General features: G+C 34.9%; 1 protein-coding gene across 7 annotated transcripts in view; it reads left to right on the forward strand.

Moving 5' to 3' along the window:
• The window catches only part of LOC121429499 (unconventional myosin-XVI-like), a 149,218-nt gene that overhangs the window by 96,722 nt on the left and 38,141 nt on the right, over nt 1-14,355 (forward strand). For 6 of the 7 annotated variants that reach the window (XM_041626551.1, XM_041626547.1, XM_041626548.1 and 3 more), the window contains 2 exons: nt 8,307-8,428; nt 9,544-9,633. In XM_041626551.1, the coding sequence (XP_041482485.1) occupies nt 8,307-8,428; nt 9,544-9,633 (212 nt within the window). The remainder of the gene's footprint in view (nt 1-8,306; nt 8,429-9,543; nt 9,634-14,355) is intronic. The other variant, XM_041626553.1, reaches the window with a different exon arrangement.

Below are 14,355 nucleotides of genomic sequence, written 5' to 3' on the forward strand. Positions count from 1 at the left end.
TGAAAATGGGGTTAGATGAAAACATGTTTTCTTCTCCAAAATAATTCCATGCCAAGAAACCAATGCCATTTCCAGGAAAAATAATAATAAAAGAATATGCCTCAATGCTTGAATAATTGAAGAATAGATCACAACAAGCTATGCCAATGTAAGCAGGTGATTGCATCGCTCACTTCGTTGAAGAAATATCATTTTTGATAGAAAAGCGTTTGTTGTGATTAATTTCATGTTTGAATCATCGGTCAGATTATGTCAAACCTTGTACTCTAATGACATTGAATGGGGAGAGACAGGAAACAAGTTTTAGGAGGTGAAGGATTTTAATATAAATGCCCACAGCAAAGGTAGTTGAAAGTTTATAGAAATTTTTACAATGTACATCTATTCATAAATTTAATTGAGTAAATTTTTACCATTTGTGCAGTGAATTTATTTAAAATTCAATCCAAATAGTTTTGACATAATTTTAAATTAGGTTATTAATTTTAAAGCTTATTATTAATTTTTTTTATTTAAGAGAAAGGCCTTTAAGTTTGTATACAGGAAATTTTGTTCCAAAATAATACATTTCATGGTAAAAAAATGATAATGCAAATTTGTTCATTCTGATCAGGATATTATCATTTTTATTTCATGTATGAAATCAATAGCAGTCCTTTGTGTTACAGACATTAGTGTTATTCTGAGCAGTAGGCCTATACAAGAACACAAATCCATGTCCATTTTCATTTTCATATTCTTTCATATTTTCATAATTTGGTCTGTTTTCCTTCTCTAAACATTATATTAAGCTCTTGTTTATTCGTAATGATCACGATCATGAAGGACTGAAATATGAAAAAGATTTTGCATTCACAGAACTGCTGACCCCCCTCTCAAGGGGAGCATTTCATGAACCAGACAAATACTGATTTTCACTGACTGTTGTTATAAGCTACTGAAATCCTTGCATCTGATTGGCTCAGAGCAAATTTGTCAATGAAAATCACTGATTCTTTGTTTCATGAAACAGTCCCCTAGTCGTTGTGGTACTATATTCCCCCCAATATGATATTCATATCAGGTCATTTGGAGTTCATTGGGAAACCAAATATGACGAGGTGTTCCCCCTAGTGACAAATTTTTTTGCCAGGGTAGATTTTAATTATGAAACATCTGGGATCGAACTCTACCTCTCTCTGGTCATGTTCAGAAATTGATTTTCAAGGACCTGCGAAGGGGGATGTTGAGTGATTATTTTTCTTTGTTGATATATCAGTCCTCAAAAGTGTGGGGGATGAGTTTGACGCTGATTCTGTAGGGATATTATTTTTTTTATTTCTGTGAAAATATGGACATGAATTAACATGTTTATTTCAGTAAATTTAGTAACTTTGAATAATCTATATATTGGCATTTAAAATATATTGAAATTCAATGAGCCAAAATCAACTCATAAACTCAGTAATAACAATGCCATTAAAAAAGTGATTGTCTTTAAGTAATCAATTTTTCAATATGATTGTTTATACAATGTATGAATAGACCACTTAATAAATGGAATCATGTCCAATTCAAACTTTGCTATATATCTTTGTTGAGACATTATTATAATTATTTTTTTATCATTATTATTATTATCATTAATATTATCATTTTTATTATTATTATTAATATTATCATTATTATCATTATTGCTGTTATTATTAGTATTACTATTATATCATCATCATCATCATCATCGTCATATTACATAAACCTAGACCACAACATTTCCCTTTGAATAATCAATTAAAATTGAGTTTAGTCCTATCTGTGAACTGGATAATTAGAATATTTATTTATATATATATTTATATTTATCTCAAACATTTTTGGAAGCATAACACTTCCATTCAGATCTTAATTTCTATTTTTAGAAATGAGATTGATCACTTATTTCAGAAAAATCTCTTTTCAGTTTTGTGGATTGCAATATAGATTTTGATTAGTCAAAGCATCGTGTTAATTTTTAAAGCAATCCATAGTCTGGCAATTAAATTTTTGCTACGCTTTTACTGAGCTCCTTCAAAACCTGATAATTTTCTCAGAAATCCAAGGCCGACAAGGGAGCGTCCCAATTATCAGTGATTACACGATATCTGTGTCTTAGGTCACATGGTATGTCGTCAGAACTAGCAACTGTTACAGTCTTGAGTGGTTGTCATGACGATTGATATCTCACACCTAGTGGGACAGGAAATAGTAGATAAACATTGCATTTGGAAACGTGTACTCTGATTAGAGAGAATATACTCTTCTTAAATTGGTACTTTATCGAGGGAGGGGATTTGTTGATAACTCCATATTGATAATATATAATGTTTAATGACCCCCATGATATGATTGAAGAATAAGAATGACATACATGTGTAAGCCTGTAGTGTAAAATATTGATTTTTACCTTTCTGTATAGTTCTCTTGTGTATTGGATATATCAATTTGTGAGCTAAGTGGTATTTACTGGAATTACAGTATGTGGATGATTTTCTTGGTAACTATTTCCTTTTCTCTAACAGGTGAGTTGCTACAATGGCAATTTAAGGAAACGTAATGGATATGATATAAATTTTAAGCCTAATGGATCTCTGAAAAGCATTCCAGCCTGTTTCCATTTTGTAAAAGTTTATCATTTAAGACAGAATGGATATTGATATTATGGATTTACCCTTGTCCTAATGGAGAGAGAAGAAAATCAGGACTTTTGTGTAAATGATGAATCAGAGATTTAAGAGGAGGGAGATAAAGGCCCATATTCTGAAGTCAGGTTTAACTTAAACTTGGGTTTAAATTTGTGTATGGATAGCCAATTGTTACATAAATCACTAACAGTAGAGATATAATATTTCACCTCACTTGGCTCTCAAATCATTCATAATTGTGGAGGAAGTGTCAATAGATTATTGTCTTCACCATCGTTGAATCGGGAAAGAGCACAGCAAATATAAGAAACGTACACAAATTTTGACACTTTTGGCTTCCCATAATTTTAACACAGAGTTAGACCATGGTCTAAGATAAACCTGACTTCAGAATACGGGCCATAAAAACTGGTGCTTGCTCCCTTGCCTGAAGTTTGATCTGAACCAAGATTATCTCCCCCTTGACCCTGTATCATGAAACATAGTGATTGATCATGGGGCTGACTTTACAATCAATTATACACAATAATCAATGCAATCAATCATAGAAACAGCCTAGTGATCAATCACTAAGCTTGGTGTTACGGGGGCCCTTCTCACACTCAAGGAAATCACTCTTCATTTAGAAGTTGACCAAACTTGACCCGAGGCCGGCAATCGAGGAAATCTGAGTCTGGCAAAGATAAATTATCCCACCAGCATCTTGTTCTTATTGACGTTGTCCCGTTACGTCGGAGTTTCAGACCCACTTTATTTGATAGTTAAGCATTTTTTTTTATAACCTTACTTAAAACAATCTTAAGATTTATTCCCTTTTTTTATTTTGCTTTTATCCAATTCTTTGCAAATTTTAGTTATTCCCCTAATACAGCACTTTTGCCTTTTCCCCTCTTTAAATTGTTATGCAATACTTCTAACTATATTAGTTGTTATTAACCAAGGTTGTATATGTTTGTTTTGTGAAATTTTAGCGTACATACATGTACCAGCATCATTTAACAATTTTAATTTGGTTATGGGGATTATGTCTAGCTAGTGGCAAGTGTGTCTAACAGTCAACCATATGGGGTGTTGATTGAATCAAAGAGTTTTAGAACAGCGAGTTAGGAAGTTTACTCAGCATCTACATGTAGCAGAGTTTTACGTGACTGTGGCAAATGAATAATGATTAGGATCGGAGGTGCATACCTATTATATCAGAGCAATTAGTTGGATTTCATGTGATTAAGGAAAGTATCATTAATTGTGAGGTTCCAGTTTGTGCAGGAGATTAAATCGGCTAACAACAGTTCTGTTCGTGCCTCCTGGCCTGGGTGATTGTAAGCCATGTAGTCCCACATATTGGCATCGTTTCCATGTGTCGGCTTTTGAGTCCTAGATTCGGGGATCTACCCAATAATGCTACAGGAAGTGACAATTCCAATTTGCATCGTTTGAACCATTAAAAAGGTGGAAGCTGTACGTTCGGTCCACAACAAGTTTTAGAAACGATGTTTTCCTTGCCAGAAAACTCAACGTTACGCCCAAGTATGCCGTTCCAACCTAGTTTCAATCTCAACAATGTTGCTTGTATTGATGAACGGACTGTTTGTTTTGGAAGATATATAAGTGCGTTGTTGGATTAGTGTGTGTTTCTATGGTTTTCAAAGTGGATATATACATATACCCCCCTCGTTGAGTCTTCTGTGACAACCAGTCAGCCATCATGCCGCGGAAACGGAGTGCTTCCGTGAACTTCCCAGGTAATCAAGTTTGTTTACAATGATTCGTATGATGTAATTACAGGCTAATTATGATTTACATGTCGCTAATAGACCAAGGCATTATGAAAGGACAAGAAAAGTCTAGGAACAGATTTCTCAAGTAAAATGGCCGAAGGAAAGTATCACGGAAAGTATACTGATTAGCCTTTGAGGCATGTGTATTAGAGAAATGGAGATGATATGGGATACCTTTATAAGTTTGTATGATTACTCATGACATACATATAAGTGAGGCATTGAGATAGTCCTTTTAATTAGAATAGCACTTATATTTCAGGACAGTGACGTGTAAAGTGTGTATTGGCTTTGTTTTGAATTTCTGTGTTTCTAAATTTTTGCTTTTATATGAAAAAGAAAGCAAGAAATCTTAAGGATTGGCAGTCTTCAAGGACAAGTTGAGCTTAATCTTACTTATTTCTTTTTGAACGCCAGCCTCCACTGTCTCAACTACAGAGATGCCAAGTTCAAAGACCAGCTATGCATGGGATTTTCTGTGAATCTGAGTGAGATCACAGACATTGTGTACAATGTATATGGGGATAGACTGATAGTTGTTTGAGACAGAGATTTTAGGGGATGAACAAGAGTCCAAAATGCTTGAGTCTCACGCATAATGTGTGAGACTTGGTAGCTCTGCAAATACCGTGACAATCTATAGTCTCTTTTGTTCTGAAACTGCCTTCATTTAATATGTCATTCTGATTTCTTGTCTGTATAAAAAAGTTAACTGAAATTGTGAGCGCTTTGGGCCATGTGGGGAAAGCGTGTTATAAATGTTGAGTAGTATTATTATTATTTTGTTGATATTGATGTTGTTGTAAGTAGGAAAATATGTAAATATTCATCCTTTCTGTGTGTGTGGGTGTTTGTGTAGAAATTAAGTGTATGGGTATATCAGGAAGGGGAAGGGATACATCTAGGATACCTCATTTTCTGAAGAAACATAATTGCATGCCTGTTGCGTGAGGTTGCTTTGAAACTGCGGTACAGGAACCCCTTCCTCTTTAATTTCCATGATCAGTTTTTGCACTTCCAAGTATCATAGTAGGTATAAGTGTGAAGGTATTATGTAGCAAGTGGATATATCCAGCCTATATTTAGAATACCCACTGGATGCACATTGTAACGAAAGACATTGAAACAAAAGAGAAGGAATCATATATTTTGTCTTTTCTTTTTTGATTTGATATGTTTTGTTCTCATTAGCTTTATTGATTTTCATCCCAAAATATGCCCTTAATTGATGTGTGATCTCTTTAAAAGGCTACATTTAAATACATGTATTGTCATCCTATTAAAGAATATACAACCTCCAGTAGATGTTCTTTTGTTGTCATCTGCATGTCTTTTATCACCTCCCTCTTTACCTCCAACCTTCCCATATCCCCCCATTCCCCCTCTCTCACTCCCCATCTCCCTTTTCCTATGCCCCATCTTTATATCTTTATCTCTCTCCCCTTTCCTTTTCCTATTATCTCCTCTAAAGAGTATTATTCCCTTTAAAACTCTTTGTTTCAATAACTATTGTGCTAATTGTATTTAATCATACATTCATTTTTATAACATAGTCTATTAATAAACAAAGAATTGGGTGATTGGCTGATCTATAAATTAACCTTATGAAAAGAATTTTGCATCCCATTCTAAAGACTTCTTTCAGTTGATATCCATCGTTATAGCTCTTCAAGTACTTTCACTTTTATGTTTGAAATTTTGTTTTCAATCTCAACAAGTGATTCATGTTGACATTGTGTAGTAGGTTTTATGGTACACCCATGTATCTTTCTTGGGCAAATGTTGGTTCTGAAAAGGAACCACCCAAACTGGACGTTTCAATAAGTGTGTTCTTGTCATCTTCAGGAGAATGAACACACTTGTCGACCAACGAGTTTGGGTGGAGCATATCGGGACCAACATCAGGAATCAAGAAAGATACATGGTGTATCGTGAAACCTTCTACACTTTACTTCTTCGCCATGGAAACCTTCAGAAGTTACATGGTGATACTGATATCATGTACATCTCTGTTAGGTTCTCATTGTGATTCTTTGCATTCTTATATATGGCAGTAATATTTTATTCCTCACTTTCGAAATTGAATCTTGTGAATATTGTGATGTGCGCCCATCTCTATTAATCCATAAATTTGTTCAGCAGTGGAATTATGACAAGCTTGAATTTTTTTTTCATTATATGCTTTAAGAATTATTAAAAAGTATGAATGAAATAGCTCATAGACTGATATATCAAATCAGTTGAAAAATGTGTCAGGATCTTTAAATAATCTTTATTTGAATTAGTGATCATTACTTGTCTGAGCTAGAGCAACATGTATCCTCATATTGAATCCCAAATTAGAGATTAAAAAGTATTCTTGTGACTGGGTGTGTACATGATGGTAGATCAGCAAGGGGGTGATAATTCACACCCTTGCTAATCTCAATGTTTCAGCACTATATATCCCCTCGTGCCGAATTTCAGGGCTTTTCCCCCTGCCCACTTTTGCTTTCAACAGAATCTTATTTCATCTGTAAGGCATGACATGAGAGAAAGCATGTGGGACTGAAAGTGAAAATCTCCTTTCTGTACAAGAAGTCGTTCTCCGTAAAATGTCCAATCAATTATAATATTCGATCCACCCAGATAATCAAATGATTGAAATAGATTAAGAAAAGCATAACAAACATAACATGAAAAATATCATCCAACTCAGATTTAAAATGAGAAAGCAACAACATGTTAAACTATTGCTATTTTTCACAAAACAGAATAAGGACAACACAAACATTTAAAAGATATTTCATATGTTCTAAAAAACTTGATTTGTAATACTGAAAATATGTAAAGCCAATGTGTGTAAATGATATCAAAAGAAGTCTTAATACCATCATTTCTTGTAAAGTGTCATTTTATTTTTCCCTACTAAAAATATGTTTTATCCACAATCTCTGTAATTTATCATTAATGTTTTTAGTTAAAAAATGTTGAATTTGGGGGTTTTCAGTAAAAGCTGGTTTTCTAATATGAATGTCTCATATTTACTTGCATTCTATTTCAATTAATAGTTGTACAGTAATAGTGCATAAATCAATCTTGTTATTACTTTTATCAATATTTGTACTTACAATGTTTCTAACACTGTCCATATGTCACGACGTATGTCGGGACATATGAAAGACGATATGAGTTTGAATTCCCAACCAAACAAATTTTGCTTCTCCTCAAAACAAGTGGGGGTAATAGACCTTGTGATTCATTCATGTCTGAATTAGAGTGGCAAGAAATTGAAGTAATTGTGATGATTAGTTAATTTTATCTGACTTTGGAGAAGAATTATGATAATGGAGTAATTTATTAGTTATCTGATCATGTCTGACTTGCCTGTTTTTTCAATCTATTTTGATTGTATTTTGAATCTTCTTACTCTTGTGAATCAGGCTCTTTGCAGAGAAGTTTTTGGGCATTGTGTAATATCATATTTTTTATGCAATCATAGAAAAATGCTATAAGGTGTTGTCAGTGAAATATACCCTTTTTAGATTATCCTGTTATAATAAATATTTTGGATTCTTTCAGTTTGAATGATAGCATATATCAGTCTGTAAAGCCAGCAAGTATTTTTTTTCGGAAAGTATATATTTTTTGGGGAAAAAGACCATTTGCCCCAGCTGGAACTTTTGCCTGTTTTCTCTTTTCTCAGCAATTACACTTTTTACACAATTACACATTTGGCATATACTGTATGGTATAATTATGCATACAAAACACTTGGATGGATCGCTATTGGATTCTGTTCAAACTTCCTTTGAGATCTACCACAACTGACATTTTTGTTTAATACCTTACTTTAAATTTTCCATTGATTTTTTTTTCTCTCTGTCAGTGATCCGTGGGTTCCTTGTTCGGAGACAAATGAAGCACCAATGGGAGATCGTCGAGAGCCAGAGAAAGTACATCGCTAGTTTCCTCTCTGACATCCAACTCAAGGGGGAGACATTGATACAGGTTAGTGTTCTAACATTCATGTTTGTTGATCTCCGCAAAGTAAACATATAAAGCATGTACCATAGCTTTGTTATAGCCTATATCATCGGTACTCCTGCAGCAGGCAACATTTAGATTGTCTGATTCATCTCAAATCTTTGCTCTTGCATTTAAACTTCTTGCAAGTTTGTCAAACCTCTGGCATTCTTTGAATATTTGAACTAAAAAAATTGTGCTTTTCAAAGATGTTATTTTATTTCATATTTTATCGGAAATTTGAACATTCAAGATTCTTAATATGGCCAGTGGTGTAGCTGGGATCTATTTCCTGCGCCTATAAACTTTGATTTTTATTTCTTGTAAGTTTTTAAAAATTTATGGCATTCTATTGAAGATTTTTTTAAATTCTGCTTGCTCTGTAAAGACTTCTTTCTTCAAATAATTCATCTTCATCTATCTATTCTTTAAATCAAAATATCAATATTCATGAGTCTCAAATTTATTTATGATCTTAGTAATTTGCTTGGTATTCAGTTATATGCTTGCAATTACATTGCTTGGTTCATTTATGAATTTCGATGGCATGGCAAATAAAGTGCTTTTACCATCTAATTACTTCTTGACGAGAGAAGGCAGGCTCTAGGAACTAAGTGCAGGAGTCAGTGTGAGCTTTTTAAATCAATTTCTCATTGGGATAATAGAAACCAGGGGATGTGGGCCGCTGCAGCTGCACCCAAGACATCTTTTGCAAAATTTGTAATTACAGGTATACATGCATAAGTTAACCTTCCATAAGTCAAATATTTAGCCCAAGTCAAATCAATTTTTTAGACCAAATGATGAAAAAGATTGTTGTATAATTACGTTTCAGTCAAATTTCTCTCAAGTAGAATAGATTTCTGTGGTCACAAAGGATTTGACCTAGAAAAAGTTATGTATCTTCAGAAATGAGTTGGATAATTGGCCTTGAAAATTTGTTATGTTCACTTACTAACCTATATGATTTGTAAGGATTCCATTTTTTTTTCTAAATTGATATTTTCCATTATTTATGTTCTAATTGCCCGATGTACTGACATTGATTGCAGTAGGCTAAGTTTGCATGTGTTGTTTTATTTATATTTTGATTTGATAAGACCCTTAACAAGTGTGAAGAAGGTTGCCCTGATGATGATAAACAAGAGGAAGAAGAAGAAAAAGAAATAGAAGAAGAAGAAAAGGAGGAAGTAAGTCGTCACCAAAACCCTTTAACCCATCATTCACTGTGAAGTTCCTCTTGTATCTAACCTGTGTGCGTGTTGGCACTTGCTGTGTATACCCCCTCAAAATGTAGTTGTTTATATAATTGATATCACTTTCATTGTACCTGTCCAATAACACTGAATGTAATCACTAATCAAATATTTTATCACTGAGAAACTACTATGATGTTGCATCTATTAACCCGTTGCTTCCTGGAATCGGATGGTCCATTTACATTGCTAACGGGAACTCTGGAATTCAGCCATCAACACGTTCAATTGTTGGTGCAGAATGATTTGAAATCCAAATCCAAATTAGACTTGGAAACATTATACAGAATCTGTAATTTTCTTCATGACAATAAAGGCACAATATTCATATACTTATATTGATTCTGCTATTATTCATATTACATATATCGGGGACTCGGAACTTGGAGGAGGGGGAAGGCTTCAGTCCCCACCCCACGTTTTCAGCATATATGCAAAAACATGGAAATTACCATCATATTGTGATTTTAAATGTACAGCCTCCCATCTCCGGCTTAGCACCACTCTCACTTTCAAACATGTTCCATAGACCCCTGTATGCATCTTGTTATTTGATTTTTGTTGTGCCACAATACATTTCCCCTGTTCCAGCGAGTATGCCTCTACTCATCTGAATATATATCTTTGCTATGCACGTCACTGTGCAAACTGTGGTATATGAAGTGGTAAGCTGCTGACGTTACTTATATGCACCTGAACTACTGGTAAACGAACATAGCGCAAATTAGTCAACATTTTTTGGTTTGTGGTTTTCATGTCTCCAGGTCGTGGATCTTCCTAATTAGATTATGGTTACCTCTTGATTTAGCTTACCCTACTTTTAACGCAGGTTTTATTTTCATTGAAGTAAGGTTGGTGAATTGGTTCAAAGGTTCAGAATATTAAATATTTATTTTTCCTATTTTTTAAGAAATAATTAATCTGTCATTGAAAAATGGCAAGTTATTGTTTAAAGAAGCCAATTATTTAAGGTTTGTTGTGGAATCAGAGGGGTGTATCACAAAGACTTAAGTCTGAAGGTAACATACAAATGATATTTAACTGGTAATTTCAATAATTAAAAGATGTGGGAGCACATGTCATATGCGTGCCATGCAATTGACCAATTAATGAAGTGATGCTTTATGTACCACTAAATTGGAACTTGAAGTGAAATTTTTAGTCAGTCCTAAATTTGTGAAACACATCCAGGTTCATTACATTTTTTAGGAGAGACATCGATTCTGTCTGTCTTCACCCGGGTGCATTGAGTGGTAATCTAAAAGGTACTTGTTCGATTGTTTTCCAGATGATCAGACGTCTCATCCGACATTATGATTCTAGCTTGTACTTCTTTCATGTTAGATATTGCTTGCCCTAAATCAAGTGACAGACAATTGATTTGAAAGTATAGATCGTTGACCTTCATTTAGGAATTTTATTGTATCTTCCATTATAAATGATTCATGTTCACTTCACAAAACATTCTACCATTTCTTGTGATTATATTCAATAATTATCTATTTAACCCGTTGTTTGGTTAAATAGCTTTATTAGGAGTACCTATGTAACATATTGAGACATCATGCCTGTTTTGTTTTCCAATTCTGATTCCAAACGGAATGTTCATTTTTATTATTAAGAATCCCAACTGAAATAAAATGAGAACGAAGTATATATTTTTTTTTTTTTATAAATTATTGCCTTCTCGACTTTTATTTAAAAAAAATTCAGATCACTTTACACTAAATGCGTTTTATACCTACCTATAAGTCAGTAAATTTTCATCTGTTTACTTTGAAAAATAATGATAACGTCAATACATGAATTTAGTAGGAATAATTTTAGTATGTCACCTTGACATTAGCAGACCTAAGTGATTCAGTCTTTCCTATGTCAGTTCTATATAACTGGATGCATGGATACAAAATGAAAGCCTGGGAGTGTTTATCAGAGGGACCAAATGGAATAATCCTTCCATATTGTGGGATCGCTCAAATTTAGCCTCGTAAATTACCTGACAAGCTCTAATTACAGAATGACAAGAGAGGTAAATGAAGCGAAATTGGTTCCTAATTGCTAAGAAATATGGAGCCTCTTTGTGTCTTCGGGACACCTATAGTTTGGTCAAAGAACCTTCAGAGAGAGGGAGAGAGGTCGAGAGCAGGTAGACCAGTCTTTCTGCATCCAGAAAGCTGATCTGAGCTGACAACCCCAAAATCTCTTAATCCCTCATTGTCATCACCGCTTCATAATAAACCTCGTCGGTGAATCAGTTGCACGATCTCGGCCCGTCGTCCTCGCACCTTGCTCTGTTTCTCTCTTAAGATACGTCAGACAGTGTGCTTCCTGCCGGCGGGAAATATGCAATTTATTCCCCGCTGCTTGCGGGATTGGGCATGACTGTAGCTCTTTAACAGCTTTGGTTGCGCTCTGATGGTACAGACTGCACATGTATGTTTGGTTTCATGTATTGGTGCTTCATGTTGTGAGTGTTGTGTAATCCGCTCCCTGATAGCTAGGACTAATTCTTTGGATGTACGCGAAGGATCCATTCAGGACAAATGGCTACTGTGGGGGCTTTCAGATTCTCTCAGGTAATCATTTCAATAAAACATTTTTCATTTGTTTGATGTACCCATTGATGACTGAATTCCGTCATTTGTATAGACTTGTGCAGGGACCACTTGTTTCCGGTAGGTAATGTGTTAATGAGATTAATTAAATGTAAGATGTCTAATTGTAGGCAGGCCTGATTATTGCTTTTGTTAGTATATGAAAACCTATCACAGCCAAAGTGGAACATTTTTTCTTTGCATTTGAAGAAAGTCTGGGTCCTCTCCCTAATTGATATTTTGGATCAAGACAATCGACCCATTTCCAACTTTTACCAGGTGGTCAAAAACAATTGGAAATTCAAGATTGTGGTAGTCAATGACTTAAATATGATTTCATATGGCTGTTGTATACATTCATAAATTGAAAGAGTTGTAATTGAATGCCTGGTTTCATATGTGAAGAGCATTTTTGCAAAGCAGATTTGCTATTAATACTTGACTTAATTTAATCTCAAATTGCCTTTAGTCCCAGACATGCTTGATTGTGTGGCAGATTGAGACTGACCTTTCAGGGGTTTCAATGTGTATTAATGATGCAATAACATGTCTTAGTCTTCTTAGGCAATATTTTGCACATTATCGGTTGCTCATGGACTGTGTGGTTATCACTTAATTGCCTCCAGAATGCTTGTGATGGCACAATGCCAATATGATTTTAGTATTGGGTGTAAGACAGATGGCCTAAAACTGTCTCACGTTGCTGAAGATATCGTCGGAAGAACTTTGGTATAAGTGAGGCTTTTAATAGACTGCAGTCTTTCTTACTCTCAACAAACAGCAATAACCTTCAGTTTCTGTGATTCATCACAGGAATAGGTAGTTTTTGTAATGGTGGTTCATAGCTAGAAGGATATATGTCTAGAAAGAACATTGAAGGCTTTGTTTTGCATCCAAGTCTTTTAAACATCTTCAATAGACGTTGTTTTAGACAAGATGGTGGATATTGTAGGCGGCCAGAGAGGATATTGATATATGATTGTCCTGTTACCTGCTTCTCTTCTGAATTTCATGATTTGCGTATTTTCCTTAATTTTCATTTTCACCTTCTTCATTCTTTTGCAATCCCTTTTACTTTTGAAAGTATTACTTTGCACCCACATCCCATACATTCAATCCTCCTTCATCCAATACACCCACACTTACATTCTGACCCTTTCAATAATCCTTGCATTTTATATTCCCAATCTCAACATATTTGTTTGCACCAATCTTATACCCATTCTTACTCATATTCTCTCCCATTCTCATGTTCACTTATACACAGTTAACTATTCCTGCATTTGCTCCTACTTTGTTTCCTTAAACCACTTGTATTTCCATTCCCACCACTCCAAAATCTTAATTACCCACACTTGTTCCCATCTCATTCTGCCATATAGCCTTATGACACAACCAACCCATGTCCTCACTCGCTCATTCATGTCTCTTTTCATATTTGCTTCCTTAAACGACTCAATCTCACTCCCACATAAACACTCCAGTGCAGTTCCTTCTCCCATCTCTATCTGCCTCTACATTCCTCAGTAACCCACATGTGTACGATCCGCACTCACATCCATTCCATACTCAAATTCACACCACTTTGTTTTATCTCACTCCCATCCCATTTATTTCTACTTTTTCTTTTTAAGTTACACTATTCTAATTCCATTTCAACACTTTTTTAAACAAGTGCACACCTAGTTACCAATGATGCAAATAGCATTTCCATTTATTTGAAAGCAAGATAAAAGAGCATTGTAGATTAAATGCCTTGCTCACGGGCATAGGTGCCGCGGATTGAACCCCGGACTTTCCATGTATAGCCAGGCGCCTAAGACCACTCGGCCATGGCACCTCCATATTTTCAGGTCAACACTCAAACCCAATCCCACCTTCACACTCACACCCACACCCAATCCCACACTCGTATCTCCCTCCCAATTCTCTCACCAATTGTACCAAACCCACTCAAATCCCACATTCACTTCTCACCCTACACCTTCTCCTACCTCTATACTATTTGAGTTTCAAGGCTCATTCCTCCAGCCATTCCACACCCTCACCCACCCACCCACAT

This window comes from Lytechinus variegatus, chromosome 16 (genome assembly GCF_018143015.1).
Source record: "Lytechinus variegatus isolate NC3 chromosome 16, Lvar_3.0, whole genome shotgun sequence".
NCBI lineage: Eukaryota > Metazoa > Echinodermata > Echinoidea > Temnopleuroida > Toxopneustidae > Lytechinus > Lytechinus variegatus.